General features: G+C 46.2%; 2 protein-coding genes across 3 annotated transcripts in view; one reads left to right on the top strand and one right to left on the bottom strand.

Moving 5' to 3' along the window:
- Nucleotides 1-24,753, top strand: part of GK5 (glycerol kinase 5) — a 96,657-nt gene that overhangs the window by 32,709 nt on the left and 39,195 nt on the right. For both annotated transcript variants that reach the window (XM_034781078.1, XM_034781079.1), the window contains 5 exons: nucleotides 791-866; nucleotides 3,383-3,444; nucleotides 3,522-3,595; nucleotides 3,947-4,007; nucleotides 16,424-16,550. In XM_034781078.1, coding sequence (XP_034636969.1) covers nucleotides 791-866; nucleotides 3,383-3,444; nucleotides 3,522-3,595; nucleotides 3,947-4,007; nucleotides 16,424-16,550 — 400 coding nt within the window. The remainder of the gene's footprint in view (nucleotides 1-790; nucleotides 867-3,382; nucleotides 3,445-3,521; nucleotides 3,596-3,946; nucleotides 4,008-16,423; nucleotides 16,551-24,753) is intronic.
- LOC117882589 lies at nucleotides 8,641-9,725 on the bottom strand. Its single transcript, XM_034781080.1, has one exon. It carries the CDS (start codon nucleotides 9,581-9,583, stop codon nucleotides 8,786-8,788), a length of 798 nt encoding a protein of 265 aa, XP_034636971.1. The 5' UTR covers nucleotides 9,584-9,725; the 3' UTR covers nucleotides 8,641-8,785.

Here is a 24,753-nt window from a genome sequence, read left to right as displayed (position 1 = left end):
TTTATACAGCTGGTCCATAGCTGTTCTTGTACAGCTTAGTCTCCCCACAGACCCAGGAGATGCAATATCTCCTGTCTACACAAAGCTGGAGTGTATCTGGAGCATGTAGCTGGTGGTCAGTTGGTACGTTGCACACAACAATGGGGAATTGCTAGGTATGCTTGTCAAGCTGGACAATCAGGAAAAGGCATTTCAAAAATTCTCGGGGCTTTGAAAAGCAAGGGGGCCTTCTGGTCTCTGTGACCCCTGGGCTGTGAAATTCACAGTTGTGACCAGAGCGGTCAGTGTCAAGCATTGTGGGACAGCTGCTGGAAGACTGTTCGGGTCGATATAAGTAACACAATGTCTACACTAGCATTGTGTCGACCTTAGTACATCGACCATGGCTAAATGCCACTCAGGGAGGTAGTGTTACTATGTTACTCTAACAGGATACTTATGTTGCTGGGAGACAAATTTAAGTGTACACGCGCACACAACTAGGTTGATGCAAGGCAGCTTATGTTAACCTAACTTTGTAGTGTAGACCAGGCAGCCGGGGGATAGAGGTTGGTCTGCTGTGCTGGAGAGGAGAAATGGTTCTGTAAAGTGCCTGGCACTAGAGCTTCCTGTGATTAATACCCCTTTCCCAGAGGAAATATTGTCAATTAGAGAATTATTTTCTGAGGACATGCATATTATTGTCCCCCAATTAAATATTTGGAAACAGGGAAGGGGGAGAGAGAGAAAAAATGTACCCCTTTCTTCACATCCACACTGAACACACTTTTTTTTGTTTGTTTGTTTTCAGGTACAACAAGCAGCCAATGAAAATAACTGCTGCTTTGGAACAGTTGACACGTGGCTGTTATATAAACTCACCAAAGGTGAGTTTGCAAGCTCTGGTTAAACAAAACATATTTCAAATCTGAGCAGATGTTGAATGCATTCCCCTAATATTATTCCCAACTGCCACATTAGGTGTGACGGATTGGGGCTACATATGAATACTGAATGTTGGTCTGGTTATTGGGATATTTGCTGTATGAATATATTGGTTTAACTCAGTATGGGGCTGGCCCAAAAAATAGAAAAAAAAGAAAAGAGGGGCTCAAGGGAGCCACCTCTCAGCAAACACTTGAGATGTTGAGGTACATTGCCAAAACTATTAGCTTTGATGGGAGGAAAAGCCCCATGAAAAAAAAAGGAACAAAACAGTAACCAGAGTTTAAAATAGGATACCCTCTCAAGAAAAGGATACGGTAGTTGTTTGGGGGATCTAGTCAGAGACACAGGGTTGAACAGGCAGTTTTTGAAGATATTAGGCTTGCCTAGATTACCATCAGAAGATAGTAAGACTTCAGGTAAGATAGATATGCTTGTAGACTGTTTTATTTAAAAATACATTTAATCTGAAAGCTTTGTTCCTATTGCGCATGTAAACAATACTTTTGTTTTAAGATCTGATCACTGCAGTCTGATCACTGTATACCAGTGGTCACAGACTCCATAAGGGAAGAACCGCAGGTGCCTGAGCTCAGTCAGACCTGCAGGGTAAGAATGGTGGATACGCAGGCCACTGTAGCCCAGGGTCAAGTCCAAAAATAGGAGAATTGCAAAAGTCCATCCCAGGATAGGAGGTTTGACATGTCAGGGGATGCAGAGAGACCACAAAGGGGAAGGAGGTGCAGCTAGCCTGTCACAACCCACGAGCCTTGAATCCAGGTCCACAGAAGCCACCAGATTTCAACTCTCCACTTGACAGTCTGCTGACAACTGCTGACCAGGACCCATAAAGCCTAGCTCCAGTTTGAAGCTCTGCCTCTGATGTATTATTGGTGAAGTCCCAAAGCAGCCAGTTGGCCTGCTGGCCCTACTTAAGACAGGAACAGGAAGCCGTCTGAACAACTGGGATCTATCCTGCTCTGTACTGTGTGCCTTCTGCTTCCTGCTCCTGCTCCTGCTCCGCTGGCTTGACTTCCTGGTATCCTGACTTGTCTTGGTTCATGACCTCTGACATGTGGTTCTGCTCTCCAGTTTGTCTCCTGCCTTTGACTCAGCCTGACTTTGGTTACCGACCTGTGGTTTTCGTCTCCAATTTGTCTTCTGCTTCTGATGCTGATTCTCAACTCTTGACTGTGGACTCCAGCTCTGATCACTAGGTCTGGCTGTCCATGACCTAGCCTTGACATAGCCCTGTAATCATGATATATGGTAATTAATATGGTAATAGATGGAATATCTAGGATTGGGCGTTTGATCCAAAAATACCTGGTCAATTGACTGATCAAATATTGTCAGAAATGGTCAGATATTTTAAAGCACTAATTTATTAGAACAGTAACAAAAAAGAGTAAGACTTTATAGTCCCCAGTAGGCATAGTCTTAGACTGTTACAAAAAACAAGTTAATTAACTCAGTTATTTTAACTCAGAAAAACATAAAACGCGATGAAATGAAGTTCTAAAAAAGGAAAGAATAATAATTACTTATTTTAATAATGTTAAGTTAGCATTTAAATGTAAACATTCAAGACTGAACAGTTACAAAAGAAGAGAAAACCAAAATTAAAGAAACACATAGCCATTAAAAATATTTTTTAAATGAATTTATGTTAAACTGGCAGCAGGCAAACTCTCCAAGCAGCTTAATGGTTGTGCATCTAGTCTCTTTGTTTTGGGGGAGGAGGTTTAATGACCATGTACCTTCTTCTCTCTCTGCCTTCTGAGTTAATTTCAGTAGGTTTGTCTAGTCAGTTTAGGTTGGAAGCTCTTCAGGGTAGGGACCGTGTATTTTAACTTGTTTAATGTGATTTGTAAACTGCCATGTACATTGATGGCTTGGTATACAATTTTTATATATATATATATATATATATAGTTTGAGCTTCTTGATTGTCTGGAATCTTCTAGATCAACTTTCAGTTAATTCATCTTTTTTCCAACCGGTGATATTAACATGTAGTAAAGTGAGTGATCAAGACATTTAGATAGGCTTACTAACTGATGAAACAACACGATGCAGTCAAAAAGGTAGGCTACTACGTGCGTCAGGGTATTGTTGCTGGAATATTTGATAATATATGACTTTTGTTAGATAATAGGCAGTCAATTAACATCATTTGATCAGTCTGTTGACTGGCTTGCCAAGCCTAGGAATGTGTCATTCCATTTCTGGGCAACTGCATGCAGAAAAAATAAGGCCATTATCAGGACACTTCAGAAGATTGAGATAGAATCCCTCCCTTTACAGCATGGTGGAATTAAAATGTCTTTGGGTGTGCAGACTAGTGAATTTGGGCTGAATAGAGGCCATCAGACTCTTTATAGTACATATATTTGCTTCAAATAACTCTCTCTGAATATTTAGGCATTTAAAAATTTATTTGTTCCTTTGTTGCTAGGTTCTGTGTATGCTACAGATTATTCAAATGCCAGTTCAACAGGGGTTTTTGAGCCCTTTCAGGTATGAATCTATTAACATAATCTTGTAGATTGTTCTTTGAGACTGGTTAACTTTTTTAATTCTCTCTATTATTTCAGATGTGTTGGAGTTCTGTTTTGAGCAAATTATTTTCAATACCGATGTCTATATATCCTCCAGTAGAGGACACAAAGTACGTATGCAGGAAGAATCTTAAACAAAAATGTAACATCTAATAATTAAATTAATTATTGTTGAAAAAAGATCACAAAAATCTCTGCAGACATTTAAAAAGTAATGTGTTAAGTGAAGCCAAAAATAATTTAAATTGTAAATATTTGTAGTTGCACATATTTGTCTGATTTGTAGATCCAAATTGGTATTTTATACTGGAAAAAGGTAAAACAACTTCATGATTTCTGTAAATTAAAAAAAAATGAGTAACATTGAATGATGTGTATGTTGAGGACTTATTTTAAATTTTATTTTTTAATTTCTCAAAATTGTCAATTCAGTGCACTGACTTTTTAAACATTTATTTAAGTCACAGCTTTGGTTCAGTTGATGCTGAAATATTTGGGGTACCTATTCCAATAGTGGCTTTGGTGAGTGAAAATCTTTAATGATTTTTTATTGTACTTGAGTGAGTAGCGTTATTTTATGTAAATATACTCTTGTCTGTCTGACTTTATAATTGTTAGTTTATCGTTGTTTGTGTCCTGTGTTTCCTGAGATTCCATGACTGCAGAATTGGTTGTTAAATTTTGCTCCAAAATCTTTGCTTTCATTTAGAACAAAGGAAAAGTTTCTAACCCTTACGGTGTGAAGCAAGCCATGCAGAGCGGGAACGTAACTTTGTTGTTAAGCATTGAACTAGGACTTACAACACGGTGGTATTCTAGGCCAATTATTTAGGGCCTGATCCTGCAATGGGTTCTACTCAGCATAACTCCATTGGGATTCCACATGGGTGCAAAAGGGTCTGTGCTAATGGATTCCCTTGCAGCAGTTGGGGCTTTAATTTCTCTGTGCCTTAGTTCTCCATATGTAAAGTACGGATAATACTTTACTACCTCCATAGGGCTGATGAAATCCATTACTGTTTGTGAGGTAACAAATACTGTAGAAAACCTATACGTAAATAAAATATGAGCTGAATGTAAAAATGACATCCAACAACTGCTCCATTCATCTCAATGGAATGTAAACGCTGAAACCAGTTTAAATGTCAGCTTTTATAACTGTTTCACTGATTAGCTGGAGATTTCCTTCTAAAAGTAATTTGCTTATCTGTCATTGTTGGAGACAGTTGTGGATATAGTAGGAGCAATAAGGGTAGTAGCTGGGTGGGGTCAGAGGTTGGGGTCAGAGAAGTAGGAATTAAAGACCCCAAAGCTTCAACTGTGTCCCTACCCACAAAGGGGAACACAAACTACCACCTCTACCTTCCAGATTTCTGAAAGCCCCTACTGTCCCGTTTGCCGGGTGCCAAAACATCGAACCTTCCCTTGAATGCTTCTATAACCCGTTTGTTATTAATGTTGTGTATTTAAAAAAAGAAGAAAAAAATGGAGTGGCATATTGAAAATTGGGGACTGTATAAAATAAATTCAAGAACATTGAGATTTTGATTGAATTTAATATTAAAATGACTTAGGATATAATGTACTGATGGCATTATTCATCTTCACATTTAATTTATTTTAAAACCACCATTTTTGAACTTTTACTTGAAGTTGTTGCAGAATTTTCAGTTTGCTAAATGATTTAGGTCCAGTAGGCTGCTTAGTAAGTGGAGCATTGGTTCTGGTGGAATCATCTTGTATAAAATTTCGATTTAAATGAGAAAACTGAAGTCTGAGATAGGGTATGTCTACACTATGAAATTAGGTCGATTTTATGTTGATTTTTAGAAATCCATTTTATACAGTCAGTTGCGTATGTCCACACAAAGCGCATTAAGTCAGTGGAGTGCGTCCTCGCTACCGTGGCTAGCATCGACTTACGGAGCTGTGCACTGTGGGTAGCTATCCCACAGTTCCCGCAGTCTCCGCCGCCCATTGGAATTCTGGGTTAAGCTCCCAATGCCTGATGGGGCAAAAACATTGTCGCAGGTGGTTTTGGGTACATGTCATCAGTCGCCCCTCCCTCCGTGAAAGAAACGTCAGACAATCGCTTCGTGCCTTTTCCCCTTGCAGAGGCCATACCACGGCAATTATGGAGCCCACTCAGCTCAGCTCACTGTCACTGCTGCTGTTGTGTCCTTGGTGCTGCTGTCAGCAGATGGTGCAGTAGGACTGCTAACCGTCGTCATCCACCACTTCCGCTGTAACTCTGCTCTCCTGCTCTTGTAAATGAGCTCAGTCTCAATAGCAAATTTCTACAAATTGTCAGAAATCTGCGCGGTGCTAACCATCGTCATCCACCGCTTCCGCTGCAACTCTGCTCTCCTGCAGACTCCATACCACTGCAAGCATGGAGTCCGCTCCTCACCGTCACCGCTGCTATTGTGAGCATTGTAAACACCTCGCGCATTATCCTGGAGTATATGCAGAACCAAGCTAAGAGACGCCAGCACGAGGAGGATCTTGATAAGGACATGGACACAGGCGTTCCTGAAAGCACGGGCTCTGGCAATCGGGACATCATGGTGGCACTGGGGCTGGTTGATACAGTGGAACGCCAATTCTGGGCCGGGCAAACAAGCACAGACTAGTGGGACCGCATAGTGTGCAGGAATGGGATGATTCACAGTGGCTGCGAAACTTTGGCATGCGTAAGGCCACTTTCCTGGAACTCTGTGAGTTGCTTTCCCCCCATCCTGAAGCACAGGAATACCAAGATGAGAGCTGCCCTGACAGTTGAGAAGTGAGCGGCGATAGCCCTGTGGAAGCTTGCAACATCTGACTGCTACTGGTCAGCCGGGAATCAATTTGGAGTGAGTAAATCTACTGTGGCATCAGCTGTGATCCAAGTAGCCAATGCAATCGTTGACGTTCTGTTATCAAGAGTAGTGACTCTGGGAAATGTGCAGGTCATAGTGGATGGCTTTGCTGCAATGGGGTTCCCTAACTGTGGTGGGGCGATAAAGGGAGCTCAGAGCCCGCCCTTCAGAGGGTCAGGCGGCGACCCGGAAGTATAAAGGCTCGCCCTCAGAGCTCAGTAAGGCCCGAGCCGCCGGAGAGGCCAGATGCCTCCAGCCTAGCTTGTGACTGGGAAAACTCTGCGGCGTAAGGCAGCCGCCAGGACTGGCCAGGCCTGCCCTGCGCCCGCTACCCGGAGGAGTTGCCAGGCCTGCCCTGCGCCCGCTACCCGGAGGAGTTGCCGGGCCTGCCCTGCGCCCGCTACCCGGAGGAGTTGTCGGGCCTGCCCTGCGCCCGCTACCCAGAAGAATGAATGGTGCTGGACCCCCTCAGAGGACAACACCCTGACCCAGGTACTGCCCTTGGGGGAGTCTGGAAGTAGCCTGGAGGCAGCCAACCCTAGTCTGGCTGCAGCACTGCCAGAGCCCATGTCAGTGTGTTGCGGCCAGGATCCCCACTGACAGCAGCAGATCTTCTGCCGCTGCTAGGGCCCCAGGCTGGGACACAGTGGAGTGGGAGTGTTGCCGGCCCAGAGGGCCCGAGGGGGCAACAGGGGGTTCATTGGCCGGTGTGCGTCGCACCAATAGACGCACCCGGGTGGAGAAGCAAACCAAGTTTATTCGAGATCTCGAAAAGGCACTCAGGAGACCAGCATGTCTCAAAACAGAAGCGCAACAAATACAAGCAAGTTTCCCATTTTATATTCCAAGCTGTTTGTGTGAGCCTTTTGTTCTGTTTCCCCTCCACCCCTCCCTTCCCTACAGCAGTTATAGTAGGCACTACATTGTGGCGTGTTAGCAAAGTTCCCGTCCGCATGTTTATCTTTGGCCTTGCGGGCCTAAACGCAGTAGACTTCCCCCTCCCTCTCTCCCCCTTCCTTATCACTACTGCTTTGGCTAGCTTGAGCGAAACTGCAGCTGTCTGCTAAAAAAGCTGACTGTTACATATTCTGCTTTTAGACTGTTAGCATTGAGGCTGGTTAAAGTTCACAAGATGGAATTACTTTGGCTCGCTTAGACCCAGAGCAGGGGGGTTTCATCGGCACTTATGGCCTTCCACCCTCCCGAGTTACCTGGTAGCTATGCCTAGTGACACCAACAATTCCCTCCTTTGAGAACACTCAACAAACCTTTGGCAGAGTTTTCTCATACTCTAAAGACAAAATGCGATTGAGCTCCATGCAATTGGGATCATCAATGAGAGGGTATAAAGGAACTTCTGGGGAATGGGAGGTACAAATCTTATGTATGAGCACTTTACAGCAAGCGAGCAAAAGAAAAAGAACAAAACATATCACAACACCTGTGAGCAGGAGGCGAACAATGCCTCCCCCTTGTCCCCCTAGACCAGGTAGCCAACCCCAAAGGGAATCGAAAATACTGGGTTCTCCTTCCTGGGCCTTCCACTCGAATGAGAATGGAGTCACCTGGCTGCAAGGAGTGGATCGGGGTATTCAGCAGAAGAGGCTGTGAATCTTTAGTGTATCTGTGAGGAGAAGAAAGAACAGCAGACAGACAGCACATGTACTGAGACAAGAAACCACACTCCATTTCCCACTCTCCTGCCAGAACCGGTGTACCGTTCAGAGGCCATGCCCTTCCAAACATAACTTCAAAGGGACTAAGCCCTAACCTGCCCTTGGGGAGAGCACAAATGCGGAGTAACACAAGGGGCAATGCATCAGGCTACCTAAGAGAGGCCTCCTGACAAACCTTTGAGAGGTGTCGCTTGAGTGTCTGATTTGTGCGTTCCACTACTCCACTGGCTTGTGGTCGCCATGGTGTGTGGAGCTTCCAGGGGATTTGCAGGGCACTTGATATCTTTTGAACAACTTGAGATGTGAAGTGTGTTCCGTTATCAGATTCCATCCACTGGGGGAGCCCGAAGCGGGGAATGATCTCCTTGACAAACTTAAGAGCCATCGTTTTGGCAGTGTTGTTATGACATGGGAAGGCTTCGGACCATCCACTGAATCGATCCACCAAGACGAGGAGGTACCTGTACCCTTGGGTCCGGGGAAACTCAGTAAAGTCTATTTGCCACACCAATCCTGGGCCTGGGGTAGGTTCCAGGGTGGCTGGCAACACTGCTACTCCTGGTCGAGGGTTATTCTTTTGGCAAATTAAACATTCAGCCTGTACCTGAGATGCTAGGGGTTTAAGTCCAGAGGTTAGAAAATATTTATTCATAAGCTGGGTAAGAGCCTCTCTGCCTGCGTGGGTGGCTTGATGCAGTTTTTGCAACACTGGTCAGCTCAGGCCCTTGGGCAGGAGGATTTTTCCCTCTATGGAATAAAGCCATCACTCCTTTTCCCGGAGACCGAGCCTGTCAGCCAGGTTTCTGTCATCATGGGAGTACTGAGGGGCTGCAAGCTCACCTACTGATGGAATGAGGGCATGCATTTGGGCATTCTCCTCTGTTGGTGATTTCAGGGTAGCGGCGCGTTTGGCTTCCCTGTCTGCTCTGGCATTGCTCTTGGTTACATCTTGATCTTCCTTTTGATGGGCTCTGCAATGCACCACCGCTACTGCTGAGGGGAGTTGTACCGCTTCTAAAAGCCGGAGAATTTGAGACCCATGCTTAACCGGGGAGACTTGGGCTGTCAGCATTCCTCTTTGCTTCCACAGACCAGAGTGAGCATGCAATACCCCAAAAGCATACTTTGAGTCAGTAAAGATATTAACCCGTTTGTCTTTTGCCAGCTCGAGTGCACGAGTCAGGGACACTAGTTCAGCAAGCTGGACAGATGTCCCAGCAGGTAAACTCTCAGCTTCCACGGTATCATGGAGAGTCACAACAGCATAACCCGCCCTCCTTTGCCCATCTACAACAGCACTACTGCCATCGGTATACCATTCGAAGTCAGCATTTGGGAGTGGTTGATCTTTTAAATCTGGGTGGCTGGAGTATTGGGCATCTATGATTTCCAGACAGTCATGTTCCTGCTTTTCTGTTTCTGGTAGCAGGGTAGCTGGATTAAGGGAGGGACAGGTTTGCAGGGTAACTTCAGGGTTCTCTAACAGTTTCGCCTGGTACCGAGCAACCCGAGCCTGGGTGAGCCAGAGACCACCCTTAATGTCCAGCAGGGCTTGGACCATATGGGGAATATACACTTGTACAGTTCCTCCCAGTGTCAGTTTTTCAGCTTCCCCAAGCACTAGGGTAGTGGCTGCGACTGCCTGCAAGCATGCCGGCCATCCCTAGGCAACTTGATCCAGTTGTTTAGAGAAATATGCCATGGGACGTTTCCAGGTGCCTAATAACTGAGTAAGTACTCCCAGGGCTACCCCTTTCCTTTCATGCACATACAGTTGGAACGGCTTAGAGAGATCCGGCAGACCCAGGGCTGGGGCTTCCATCAACTTCCTTTTCAAGATTTTAAATGCCCTGTCCACTTCTGGGGACCAGTGAAAGGGGTCATGATCTGCTCCCTTAACACATTCATACAGAGGTTTAGCCCACAGTCCATACTCTGGGATCAATATTCTGCAAAAGCCTGCCATGCCCAGAAATGCCCTGAGCCGTTTACGGTTGCTGGGGATAGGAACTTGGCAGATAGCCTCCTTCCTTTCGTTTGAGAGCTGCCGTTCTCTCTGCCTTATGTGAAAACCTAAATACTGTACTTCTGAAAGAGCAATTTGAGCCTTGCTCCAAGCTACCCGGTATCCTCGGAGTCCAACAAAGTTCAGGAGGCTCACAGTGGCTTTGAGACAAGGGATTAGACCCACAGCAGCAATTAGCAAGTCCTCTACATATTGCAGGAGGAGGACTCTGTCCGAATTATTCCACTCCTCCAAGTCTCTGGCCAGAGCCTGGCCGAACAGAGTGGGGGAATTTTTAAATCCCTGGGCCAATACTGTCCAGCAAAGCTGCTTTTTAGCCCTCTGTTTGTCCTCCCACTCAAAGGAGAATATCTCCTGAGATTGGGTGTCGACTGGAATCGTGAAAAAAGAGTCTTTTAAATCTAGGACCGAGAAATGGGTATACTGCCCCCCTATAGAGGCCAGCAGTGTATACAGCTTTGGAACAAGGGGGTGCAGAGTCTTAACCCGCTCATTGACTGCCCTTAAGTCCTGTACCAGCCGATACGTGCCATTGGGCTTTTGCATGGGCAGAATGGGGGTGTTCCAAGCTGACTGGCATTCTCGTAGCATACTGTACTCTAGGAACCGATCTATAGTCTCTTGCAGTCCCTCTCTGGCTTCCCTCTTAATCGGATACTGTTTGATTCGCACTGGGCTTTTTCCTGGGAGAAGCTGAATATGAACAGGAGTTTGATGGGTTGCCTTCCCTGGGACCCCTGATGCCCAGACAAGGGGATACACCTGGTCCTCCCACTGGCTCCACTCTGGGGCTTGCATGGCTGAGGGTTCAACTGCAAGGGTCATTATCCAAGCATTCTCGGGAGGTAAGGTAAGGGTTATCTCATCTTGAGCGAAATGCAGGGTGGCGCCAAAGCAACAAAGAAGGTCCCGTCCTAGTAGGGGTGTTGGACAATCGGGGAGGTAAACCAGCTTGTGAGATAGTTTTGTTTCCCAAGCACATTCCGCTGGGGCATACACTGGGCACTTAGTTCCTTTCCTTGTGGCACCCACCACTGTGAGGGAGTCTGCCACTGGCAACTGAAGGGGTTGATTTACAGTGGTCTGTGCCGCTCCAGAGTCAACTAAAAAGTCTATTTCTGAATTTCCCATCCTCATTTTTACTCGGGGTTCCGGGAGCAGGATGGTCTGTCTCCCCTGACACCCCTATTCTTGATCCTCCGCTGCCATCATAGGGGTACCGTCCCTTTTGGGGCACTCATTTTTCCAATGTCCCTCCTTTCGGCATATGTCACACTGGTTGCGACCCAGGCGCCTTTCCTGGGAACCGGGGCGCCCACATCCACGGCCTCTCATTCCCCGGCCCCTTCCACCTTTTTGTGACCTTCCTCTGCCGCTGGCCTGCACTGCTGCTACCATCATTTTTACTTGCCTTTTTTCCTTCTCTCCCTCTCTAAGGGTATAAGCCCTATTTGCAGTCTCCAAAATCTGAGCCATAGACATTCCCATTAAATCCTCCTTTTTCTGCAGTTTCCTTTTAATATCAGGGGCCGCACGGCTGGTAAAGATACCCTTTATAATTGCCTCAGTTGCCTGATCGTCTGGGTCTGCGCAAGTACTCTGCCAGATGGTGTCCCGAATGCGCTGTAGGAAAGCCACCAGTCTCTCTTTTGATTCCTGGATTAGCTCATAAGGCTTTGCCCAATTGTTATGTCGGACAGCCGAGTGCCGGAGGCCATACAAAAGCAACTCCTTATAGGAGTTAAGCATTCTCAAATCCCCCTCCTCATTCGGATTCCACCGGGGGTCCGCTATGGGGATAGCAACCTCAGGCAGGGGCTTGCCTTCTCTATCCTCATTATGCCTTCTCTGTGCTTCCTCCTTAGCCTTAGCTATAACCTGATTCCGCTTCACCTCAGACAACAAGGTTCTCATAAGTATATTGCAGTCATCCCAGTCAGGTTTATGGCTAGCTAAACACCCTTCAAAGATTGAAATAAACCGATTTGGATGCGTTGAGAATTCCCCTGCTTCTACCATAAAGACAGCTAGGTGTACTGGGTTAAAAGGAACATAGGAGTACACTGGCACAATCTGGGCTGCGCGATCCTGCGTTCCCGGACGGGCTACCACATTCTCAGTAATCAACGGATACAATCCCACCGAGGGGGTACTCTCTGGAGCCTGTGGGGGTGTTGGAGCCAAAGGGGACACCGATTCTGCCATTACAACTGTGGGAGGGTCCTGGGGATTAGCAGCAGTTACTACTGAGTTTGTCGGAGTTAAATGGTACTTGTGCAAAATATCAGTCCTATTTCTTAACATCATAAATGTATATGCATAGAGATGTTCATTCCATTTACCTGTTCGCTGACAAAACAAAAGTAACTGAAGGATTGTGTTGTAATTAAGTGATCCTTCCGGTGGCCACCTTTCCTGGCACTCTAGCTGGTATTGAGGCCAGTCAACTGTACAGAACCTTTTTAGTTTACTCCTAAACATCGAATCTGACCCAAACAGGTCCCAATTTCCTAGAATGCATTCTAAGGGTGTACACTGTGCCCCGCCGGCTGTACTCTGTCCCTGCCCCATACTCTAGGGAGACACTGTGCGTCCCCAGGTCAAAACAGGTAAAAGTCCACACCACTGGACTGTTCCTACCTTATCCAAGGGACCGGTTCCTCACCGTCGCCCGCAACTGCTTCTCCACTGTCCGTGTGCATTGCACTGTTGTGCCCTCTGGAGTCGATCACACCACGTCTCCGCCGAGGCCCCTGATGAAGTCACCAATGCGCGCTGGGCGTCGGTCATTGTCTTAATCCATCGGCCTCCAGGAGGGATCTGGGCAAGGCTAAATTTCAGCCTCGAGCCCTATGTTGGGCGCCAAAACTGTTGCCGGCCCAGAGGCCCGAGGGGGCAACAGGGGGTTCGTTGCCCGGTGTGCGTCGCACCAATAGACGCACCAGGGTGCAAAAGCAAACCAAGTTTATTCGAGATCTCGAAAAGGCACTCAGTAGACCAGCATGTCTCAAATCAGAAGCGCAACAAATACAAGCAAGTTTCCCATTTTATATTCCAAGCTGTTTGTGTGAGCCTTTTGTTCTGTTTCCCCTCCACCTCTCCCTTCCCTACAGCAGTTACAGTAGGCACTACATTGTGGCGTGTTAGCAAAGTTCCCGTCCGCATGTTTATCTTTGGCCTTGCGGGCCTAAACGCAGTAGACTTCCCCCTCCCTCTCTCCCCCTTCCTTATCACTACTGCTTTGGCTAGCTTGAGCGAAACTGCAGCTGTCTGCTAAAAAAGCTGACTGTTACATATTCTGCTTTTAGGCTGTTAGCATTGAGGCTGGTTAAAGTTCACAAGATGGAATTACTTTGGCTCACTTAGACCCAGAGCAGGGGGGTTTCATCGGCACTTATGGCCTTCCACCCTCCCGAGTTACCTGGTAGCTATGTCTAGTGACACCAACAGGAGGGCCTGCGTCCCCCCTGCCACCCAACTGGTGGGTGGCAGTCTCCCCCTCTCCCAGGCCTGAGGAGGCTTGGGCCTATTGCTATTGTTTGTACTGCTACTGCTCAGCCCTGCTTGAAGACCTGAGCTCCTAACTCAGCATTGTTGCCCCGCCCTGACCTAGGGCCTGGGCTTACTATTAATTTGTACTGTTGTTGCTCAGCCCTGACTGCGGGCCTGAGCCCTGACCTATTGTTCCCCGTCCTGACCCAGGGCCTGGGCTCCCTACTGTTTATGCTGTTGTTGCTCAGCCCTGCCTGAGGGCCTGAGCTCTGACTTTGCATTGCCCTGATCTAGGGCCTGGGCTTGACACTATTTGTACTGTTGTTGCTCAGCCCTGCCTGAGGGTCTGAGCCTGTGACTCATTGTTCCCACCCTGACCCTGGCCTGGGCTTACCTTGTTTATTTCAGTTACCGCAAGGGCTGCCGAGGAAGACCCCTGCGGACAGACTAATTCCCCGAACAATAACTGTATGTAGTGAGCCGATGTGGGTCCCCGTCACCCCGGAGAGGGTCAAGCCCCGGTTAACCCTTGTACAGGGATGATCCCTTTTAGCCAAGTGCAAACAGCCCAGCATGAATGGGGTCCTTTTATTGCTCCCTTACAAAAATTCCCCTATTTCAACCAGGTGACCATGAACACTATTGCTTTTAAACCCTGTACTGTAGTTACAAATGTGCACTCACCAGAAGAGCCCTCTCCGGATTCAGGGTCGGGGATCCTGCCTTGGGAGGGTATTGGCTCCAGGGTGATGAAAAGTTCCTGGCTGCCGGGGAGAATGGATTCACCGCTTGCCTGCTGCGCATTCTTCTCTTCCTCCGTGTTCCGTGAGATTCCCCCCTTGCAGGTGTCCATGGACAGTTGTGGGATAGTGGTACGGTCCCCCCTTAGAATGGCATGCAGCTAGTTCATAGAAGCGACATGTGTGGGGCTCTGACCCGGAGCGACTGTTTGCCTCCTTTGTCTTTTGGTAGGCTTGCCTGAGCTCCTTAACTTTCACGCGGCACTGCTGTGTGTCCCTGGTGTAACTTCTGTCCAACATGCTCTCTGAGATTTTGGCAAATATATTTGCATTTCTTCTTTTGGATCGGAGTTCTGCCTGCACAGATTCTTCTCCTCATACAGCAATCAGATCCAGTGTCTCCCTTTCGGTCCATGGTGGAGCTCGTTTGCAATTCTGGGACTGTATGGCCGCCTGTGCTGCTGAGTTCACCACGCTGACCAAACAGGAAATGAAATTCAAAAGCTCCCAGGGCTTTTTCTGTGTACTTGGCTAGTGCATCGGAATTCCAAGTGCTGACCAGAGCGGTCACAATGGAGCACTCTGGGATAGCTCCCGGAGGCAAATATCATTGATTTGCGTCCACACTACCCCAAATTAGACCCAGCAAGGTTGATTTTAGCGCTACTCCCCTTGCCGGGGAGGAGTACAGAAGTCGGTTGTAAGAGCCCTTTAGGTCGACGGAACGGGGTTGGTTGTGTGGACACAGTCCTTTATAAATCGACCTAACGCAGCTAAATTTGACCTAACCCCGTAGTGTAGACCAGGCCATAGAAAAAAATGGAGACAGGAAGCAGTATTTCAAAAACTAGAGTGGTTGCTGTGGCATAAAATAATTGCAAGTTATCTAGACTAGCCTGGAATTCAGAGATTTCTCCACTGTATTAAAAATGTATATTCAAAAAGCTTTGTAACCAACCTAGCAATCCTCATGTTGTGGGTCTAATTTTCCCAGCAGGGGGAGATTGCTTGGAAGAGGATAAGTTGTTGTTTATAATTTATGTAGGATAAAGGATAATTATTTAGATATGCTGTGTAGAACAAGGAGCCTTGCCCATTAGTAGGGCCCTACCAAATTCACGGCCATGAAAAATGTATTATGGACCATGAAATCTGGTCTCCCCCTGTGAAATCTGGTCTTGTGTGTGCTTTTATCCTATACTATACAGATTTCACAGGGGAGACTAGCGTTTCTCAAATTGGGGGTTCATGGCCTGACAGGAAAATACAGTCGGGTTGCAAGTTTATTTTAGGGTGGTCGCGTTATTGCCATCCTTAAGTCTATGCTGCCTTCAGAGCTGGGTGGCTGGTGAGCAGCAGCTGTTGGCTGGGCACCCAGCTCTGAAAGCAGTATCCCAGCAGCAGCAGCGCAGAAGTAAGAGTGGCAATACCACACCATTCCACCCTTACTTCTGTGCTCTCCAGCTGCCCAGCTCTGAAGGCAGTGCCGCCACCAGCAGCAGCACAGAAGTAAGGGTAGCAGTACTGCAACCCTCCCCCCCCACACACACACAATAACCTTGTGATTCTGCCCCTCCCCCCAACTCCTTTTTGGGGGACCCCTACAATTACAACACTGTGAAATTTCAGATTTAAATAGCTGAAATAATGTAATTTACTATTTCTTAAACCCTGTGCCCGTGAAATTGACCAAAATGGACCATGAATTTGATAGGGCCTTACCCATTAGCTTCTCAGAAACAGTTTAGAACTAGCTTATTCTTTATACCAGTTCCTAACAGATATAGATGATAAGCAATATTCTATTTAAGTATACACTTACCCAGCGATGTGTACCAGCCATTGTCTGAGTATTACCTTATTCTGCGAGTAGTACTACTGAAATCAACAGTGTGAGCAAAGATGTTAGAATCTGGTTCATTATGATTAACATAAACAGAAGAAGAACCTTGAAAATCAAAAACAAAAAGGCCATGGATAAAAATTTTTGATTCTATTATTTGTTTCAGAAAGGGAAATGTGCATTCTAAAGTATGAATATGGTTATTCTAAAGTGTGAAATATATGTATTGGGAGATGAGGGAAATCTTGTGCTTCAAAAATTATCTACTGTTAGTAATTTGTATGTGTGTTTGCACTGTAGGTAGCTGACCAGCAGGCAGCCATGTTTGGAGAATGCTGCTTTCATCCAGGAGATGTTAAACTTACCATGGGAACAGGTATCTTTTGGGATGTTAACACTGGGAACCATATTCATACACCTAGCGCAGGTAAGTTTTGTCATTTAAAAATGTTTTATGGTTTTTGACCTGTTTTTTAAAGGTGACTGCAAAAGAGATAAAAGTAGGTTTTGTGTCCGTTTTTTGCTGCTTTTGCATATATAAATAAGGCGTTTTCTTCTTCGAGTAGTGTCCCTACGGGTGGTCCACTCTAGGTGTCCTTGCGCCCCCTGCACCTTCAGTTGGAGATTTCTCATAGCAGTGTCTGTTTAGCCCTCACATGCATGTTACTTAGTCTTGTGCCCCATGCTGTTGCTATATAGCACTGCATGGCTGATTATCCTCAGTTCCTTCTGAGCCTCCCCAGCTTGAGATGGAGCCTTAGCTAGTTGTCCAAGTTGAGTTTTGCCCCAACTGTGTTCTCTTAGCTTTTGTAGTTTCTTTATTATAGTAGTTAGTACTTAGTAATAGTTGTTGTATTAGTTGGTTTTTTGGCCATGGATATTCCCACTGCATCCCTTGTCTTGGGGAAACATATATTTCCCAAAAGTGCAGCTTCTCTCTGGCATTAAAATCTAGAGACAGAAAGAACAGGGAAATAAAATTTCAACTCCTTAAAATGGAGCGCTTGCGTCCAGCCTCTGATGCAGGCCAGGAGCGCCCCCCTATATACCAGTCTCTGAGTAAGTCAGCTGCCTCTTCTGTCTCTGAGCCACACTCCCCCAAGGGCATCTAAGGGGAAGATCAAGATTCCTCTCAAGTCTTCCAAAGACAGTACCCTGAGTTCTCCAGGTAGGGAGTATACCTCAAAGAAGTCTAAGTCATCAGCTCCCATTGGTCTCCAACATGGTACCCACAAGGCTGCTGGTTCCTCAGCTACCGAGAGCTCTGTTAAGCATATAGACCCTAAAATATCGGGCTCTGAGAGACAATCGGTACCCACAGGAGATCATGGCATCAAGAAGAGCTCTAAAGTGGTACTGAAAAAGACAGCTTGAGATCTGTCCGGATTCCCCCCCGGAGTGTTTGAAACCGTCAACTCCTTTGGCTACTGTTACTTTAGCTCATGCCCAGAATATGGTACTGACAGATCTCTGGACTCACCTGTCTGGTACATATGGTGGTACTTTGCACTTCTCCAGTACCAAGAGCCTCCAGTTCTTCGAGGAATGTCCCTGTGGGTGCTCCACTTTAGGTGTCTTGGCTCGGCCAACAGGAGCACTGTTACTACAAATCTCTGATTAGAAGCCCAGGGCGCCAAGACACCAAAAGTAGAGCACCCACAGGGTCAACCATCTCGAAGAACCTCAGTTACTGCACAAGGTGAGTAATCTTCTCTATCTCCAAACACCCATACAATACTGATGGTGGTACCTCAAGCTCCTTCTGCTGTCCCACCATTACCGAATAACTTAGAGGAGGAGGATTCTGACGAAGATTTTCCCTCAGCCTTCCAAATATCTATGCAAGGGTCTCCACTCCACCCCTATGAAGGTTCTGTTCCTGAGGAACCTGAACTCATTTGTGACAGACATCCACAGCCACCATTCTGCTGGGGCAAGCACTCATGGATTCCACCACCCATGCCATATGCACCTTCCCCTTGGACATATTGGGTGGCTTATGCAATCAATTCTCTGGGGCCTCAAAGTCTGCTGTTCATAGAGCTAGACAACCCTTCTCATCCTCCCTTTCCAGGAGACCAAAGCCTCAGGAAGAGACCTTTGAGGAGCAGGAGGCCAGGGCTGATCAGGTTTCTCTAACTGCAAACATCTCTTCATCCCCAGATGAAATTGTCATGCCACATACACCGTCCCTATCTGATAATTTTAAGCAGTTTTAGGATCTCATCAAGAAGGTTGAAGATTCTTTACAGATCCCCCTTGTGGAGATTAAAGAACTGCATGATAAGCTGCTCAATATTCTCCATACAGATTCCTTTGCCCACATTGCCCTGTCAGTCAACAAGGCACTCCTGGATCCTGAAAAGGTCATCTGGCATACTCTGGCCTGAATTCCTCCCACGTGCAGGAGGGCAGACAAAAAATATGATGATCTTTTTAAGGAGTCAGAATTTTTATTTTCTCACCCATCTCCTAACTCCTTGGAGGTTGAGGGGGTTAATAAACATGGAAAGCTGCACCATGCTAAATCTATGACTTTTTATAAAAATCATAAGCATCTCAACCTCCTTGGTAGAAAATCTTATTCTTTAATTACTTTACAGTTTAGAATCTCCAACTACGTCAGGCCTTAATGACGAAGTACAAATTATATCAAGCTGAACTCCTTAAGTGAACATCTGCCGACAACACAGAGAGCAGTTCCAGGCAATTATTGCAGAAGGCCAACTCCTTGCCAGGACATCTCTCTGGCTTCTTTTGATGCTGCTGATACTGCCACTCATTAGATTTCTACAGCAGTAGGTGTAAGGAGAGCTTCAGCTCTCAAGATTCCCAAAGGAGGTCCAGAGTAGGATAGAAGACCTCCCTTTTGATGGCACTAAGTTGTTTGCTGACAACACAGATGAATCTCTGCATACATTAAAAGATTCCAGGGCTATTTTACAATCTCTGGGAATCTACAAACCAGCCCAGAAGAGAGCATTCTGTAGGTTCCAGACAGCGCAGAGATCCCATCCCACCCAGTTCCAGAGCTCATAGAGGCTGTATGAACCTCATCCCAAGAGGCAGCAGTTCCAGAGGAGGAAACCACCCTCCTCCCAGCCTTCAGTTTCACAACCTGCCACATCAAAGCATCAATTTTGATAGGATGGTGGAGGTCCTGAGCTGCCATCCCCTTTTTTACCAGCTGCAATGTTTCCCCTGCCTTCCTCCCTTCGGCATCTGCCTTTACCACTTCCAGTAGGCTTGGAAGTCCATTGCTATGGACAAGTGGGTTTTGGAGATCATTTCCACAGCATACTGCATCCACTTCAATTCTCTTCCACTCACCAATCCCCTTCTCCATCTCTCTTCATGGACCCCTCCCAGGAGAATCTGCTATGACAGGAAATAGATTCCCTTCCACATCTGGATGCTATAGAACCAGTTTCCACACAGCACAGATGGAAAGGGTTTTATTTTAGGTATTTTCTGATTTCAAAAAAGAGCAGCAGTTGGAGACCCATCCTAGATTTAAGATTACTCAACCCCTTTGTGAATGCACAAAAATTCAAAATGGTGACGCTTATAATAATAATCCCATCTCTGGGATTGGGGGGGTTGGTTCTCGATCCTTGACCCTTCAAGACATGTATTTCCACATTGCGATCCACGCATGTTACAAACTTTATAATCCAGGACCATTTTCAGTACAGGGTGCTCCCTTTTGGCCTATCATCTGCCCCCGACAGTCTTTTCAAGGTCATGTCGATAGTAGCTATATACCATGACAGGAATGGAATTCTAGTGTTCCCTTTCCTAGGCCAGGTCTACACTATCCCCCTAATTCGAACTAAGGTACGCAACTTCAGCTACGTGAATAACGTAGCTGAAGTTCGAAGTACCTTAGTTCGAACTTACCTTGGTCCACACTCGGCAGGCAGGCTCCCCCGTCGACTCCGCGGTACTCCTCTCGCCGAGCTGGAGTACCGCAGTCGACGGCGAGCACTTCCGGGTTCGACTTATCGCGTCCAGACTAGACGCGATAAGTCGAACCCAGAAGTTCGATTGCTCGCCGCCGAACTACCGGGTAAGTGTAGCCAAGGCCTTAGATGATTGGTGTCTGAAAGGACACTTGTTGGAAGTGACTTTGCAGGCAACATATGAGGCCTTGGAGCTCTTCCTTAAGCTGGGCTTTCAACCGAATATTCAGAAGTCCACCTTGAGTCCTGTGCAAAAGCTGGAATTTATAGGGGCTTATCTCAGCTCACTAGTAGTGAGCGCCTTCCTCCCAATGCACAGGTTTATGTCCCTATCCAGTCTAGTCAATACGATTCAATTCAGCCCTCCAACCCCGGTCAGGAACTGTCTTTGGCTATATGGCAACTGGCACTTTTATTATAGATCATGTACGACTGCGCATGCAGTGCCTTCAAGGGTGACTCAGTACAGTTTATTCACCAGGAAGTTTAAACATGTTGCTTTCCATACCCACTTCTGTAAAGGAATCTCTCAATTGGTGGAAGATGTGTGCTGGTGTCCCCTTCAGCTGCCCTCCCACAATGGTTGTCATAACGATATATGCTTCCCTATTGGGATGGGGAGCTCATATAGACACCCACATAGCTCAGGGCAGGTGGAGGCCTCGAGAAACCACTCTTCACATCAACCTCCTGGAACTCAGAGCAGTCAGATACGCCTGTTTCCAATTTCTGCCACTAATCAGAGGCAAACACAAAGATCATGATGGACAACATGCCATACGTGTTTTATATAAACCAGCAAGGGGAAGCAAGAACACCTTTCCTCTGTGCCAAGGCTATAAACTTTGGAATTGGAGTATATGCAATCAGTTTGTCATCACGGCAACTTACCATCCAGGGGTTCAGAACGTGATCATGGACGTACTCAGCGGACACTTGTCTCAAGACCATGAGTGAGCAATAAATTCCACCATACTTCACCACATATTCTGACAATGGAGCACTCCTCAGACCTTTTGGTGATAAATAGGAAATGCACCTACTTTTGCCCCAGAGCAGGGCTGTGTCACTGCTCCTTGGGGTTGCCTTTGACTTCCAGTGGTTACTGGGTCTTCTCTATGCATTTCCCCCCAATTCCTCTGATATTCAAAGTTCTACTCAAAATAAAAAAGGACAGGGCCAGAGTTATTCTGATTGTTCCGACATGGCCCAGACAAACATGGTTTCCTTACCTGATGCAGCTGACTGTATTCTCACTGATCATTCTCCACCGCTCTCCATCTCCTCTTCCAGGAGAGTGGGAAGATTCTTCACCCCAGTCTCAGAATCCTTCACCTCAAAGTATGGCTGGTCAATGGTTCACGGGCATGGAAATGGCCTGTTGGTAGCAAGTAAAAAGAGCAGAAAACAGTCTACACACTGCACTTACTTACAAAAATGCACAAGATTTGCCTGCTGGTGTGAGCTTTGCATCGCTGCCAGACATACTGGACTACATTCTAGAACTAAAGAGCTTGGGGTTTTCGCTGAGTTCCATTAGAGTTCAATAGGCAGCCACCACAGTCATACATTCTCCAATAGAAGGTTACAGTAGAACCTCAGAGTTACGGACACCTCAGGAATGGAGGTTGTCCGTAACTCTGAATAAAACACAGCTCTGCCTCCAGCAGTTCACGCTCTGGGTCAGGTTCCAGAGGCAGCTAGGCAGCTTCCTTGCAGGCAGCTTCTTTTAGGGCAAGCTTGTTTCCGCCCCCAACTGGGGGGGGGGGAGGAAGAGGGTGTGCAGCATGGTGTGTGTGAAAGAGAGAGAAAACAGCACCTCCCGTCTCTGGCCGGGAGAGGCGGGATGTAAACAGCGCCCAGGGCTTACAGGAACTCAGCACAGACCCCAATGCTGCTCCTGCTCCAGCTGCCTTGGGCTGGCAGTGGGGCTCACAGCTTTTCCTGCAAATCTCAGTGTCTACAACTTCTAGCTGTAAGTGGGTGCCTCACGCGTGGGGGTAGGGGTAGGGATATGGTTGAGGTAGGGACAGGCAGCCCACATGTGCCTACCTTTTAAGATGCAGTACAGGCACACTACAGTATTTGTCCTTTTTTTTTGGTCTCTGCTGCTGCCTGATCGGTTACTTCCGGTTTCACATGGTGTCCGGTTGACCGGTCGGTCTGTAACTCTGGTGTTTGTATCTTTGAGGTTCTACAGTACTCTGTATTTGACCAACATCAGTGAGGTTCCTCAAAGGCCTAGGCAACTTTTTCTGCCTGTTAAACACCCTACCCCAGTTTGGGACCTCAATTTGGTTCTTAAATGCCTTACAAGACCACCTTTGAACCTATGGCTGCCTTCTCACTCCTCCATTTATTGATGAAAATGGCATTTCTGGTTGCCATCACATCGGCTCGGTGAAAGGGGGAAATAGAAGCTCTTATGGCAATGCCTCCTATTCATAATATTTTTCAGGACAGTTATCCATCACGCACAATGCTATATAGCAATGGCATGAGGCTGAGTAACACGTATGCATGGTCTGAATGGACACTGCTATGAGACATCTCCGCTCAAAAGCGCAAGGCGGCACAAGCACACTTAGAGTTGAGCACCCTTAGGGACACATCTCGAAGGACCACAGTTAGTTCATAGGGTGAGTAACCATTTCTTCAGTACAGAACATGTGAAGGGCTTTAATTAAAAAATCAGATCTTCTCTACCCTGGAATACCCTCTGGACATCTGATGAGCTAGTAAATTTGACATCACTGATACTAAGGAAATGACATTTGAGGTAGGATTTTCAAAGGCATCTGAGGGAGCTAGGGCCTAACTTCCATTGAATTTTAGTTGAATTTCAATAGGAGTGTCATGGGCTGTTTACCTCACACATGCTGTGAAAGGGTTAATATGGGCCAGAGAGGCCAGTTAACCTTCCTGCTTACACCTGAAGGGTGGGCCAAGACTAATTAGAAATAAAGTCCAGCTTGGGAAGAGGAGGGCTTGTTTCCATAAAACAATGAGTGAGCCCAGTTGGTGAAAGGAAACCCAGAGGAGAGGAGGTGGGGAATTCCCTCTCTCTGAGAAGCAGCCTGAAGGATAACTGAGAAGGAAAAGAGAAGAAGACCAAACAAGCTTCTCCAGGGATGAGTTGGTGGCCAAGTTGGAGCTTCCCTGAACACGGGGCCAGCCCCTGGATTGGGGAGTGGAATGAAGCACAGAAGGACAGTAGCCTAAAGCAGTGGAAGCATGCATGCTTTAAGGTGGCTGCCAACTGAGCCGAGCTGGGATGCAGGTTTGCTTTTTATATACATTACTTTAGGACTATGGTAAAGGACTCTGTGGCACCAGAAAGGACAGGACTCTGTCTGATCAGTGGGCTAGGACACCGTTATGGCCAGAGTGGGCCAAAGGACAGTGGAGGGAAACTAAGGCACAGCTACCAGAATGTGACATCTGTCCACAAGGGGTTGTGTTGAGTCTGCAACCAGCCACAGGCAGTTGTAACCTAACTTCCTCAGCTTCTTTGAAAATTCCAGATTAATTGTGATGGGATGTAATTTATAATCAAACTTTAAAGAAGAAAGCATAGGTATCGACTGGCATACAGGGAGAGTGTGGAAGGTAAAGCTGGTCTGTTTATGCGTTCACTCCCATCTCCTAAGAAACAGTTCAAGTGGATGGAATGGAATATGGAGTGCAGATGTAGTAATAACTTCACAGAAATATTTTCAAGAACAATCTACATGACTAATGGTTTATATATACTGTAAAACAAGCGTCTGGAGATACAGAGTACTTGAATCTGTGAGATCTTAAGATAATTTTTTGGAATCCATTGGTTAAATATATCAGATTCTTCACTCTTCCGTTTAAGAATAAATGTTGTACCCTACTGTTTTAATCTTGTTTCATGTATTAATCCTTTTGCATCCAAAGAAATATGCAGTGATTTGTTAATCTATAACAACAAGAGGTTGTTATACTACCTCAGAATACGGGTCCCCACATTTTTGAAGCTTCCCCTTCCAGCTCAACAAATGTTTTGCAGTCCACTTGTCCAACACTGCTAACAGTAACCACAGAGAGGTGAAATTAACCATAGCACCAGTTACTAAAAGCAAAATGATAAAGTCCAAAATTTTAACTACTTTCTCATTTTAGTTATAGATGTGTCAGTCTTGCTTCTGAAAGAAGCTGAATTAGGGGAATAGAGGCTTAAGACATTGCTGATCAAAGATGATTGAGTGTGCTTAATTTTTATTGTAACCACCAAAGAGAAGCCTGACTAGCAGAGATAAAATGATGAAAATGAGACTGATGAAGTTTCTAAACTAATTCTTGTATATTCCTCCTTCAGTGAAAGTCAGTTACAGAGGCTTGTCATAGAAGAGGTCTCTCAGTTTAACTTGCAGTGCTGAGTCAACAGCATATTGGATGAAGGGGTTGATGATCCCTGTTGTGAGTCATCAAGAAATATTTCCTAAACTGGGTTTGAAATTAATATCTCAGATGCTGATTTATGAATTTCTGGTGGTTCTCAACCTGCTAGTCCCTTCTCTTGATGAAGTCTGAAACAAAAAATAGTGACTCCCAAGTTTCCCCTTTGTATTCAGGAAGACCAGTTTCCAAATATTTTGATGAATGCTTCTACTTTGTTTATACAGTGCACGGACAGAACAT

The sequence above is a fragment of the Trachemys scripta genome, chromosome 9 (genome assembly GCF_013100865.1).
Source record: "Trachemys scripta elegans isolate TJP31775 chromosome 9, CAS_Tse_1.0, whole genome shotgun sequence".
Classification (NCBI taxonomy): Eukaryota; Metazoa; Chordata; order Testudines; family Emydidae; genus Trachemys; species Trachemys scripta.
The sequence above is the reverse complement of the archived record's forward strand: the minus strand, read 5'-3'. Positions and strand labels throughout refer to the sequence as shown.

Bases quoted from the DNA above. Each gene is read 5' to 3' on its own strand.
- LOC117882589 (XM_034781080.1), bottom strand. From the start codon at position 9,583: ATGGTCCAAGCCCTGCTGGACATTAAGGGTGGTCTCTGGCTCACCCAG.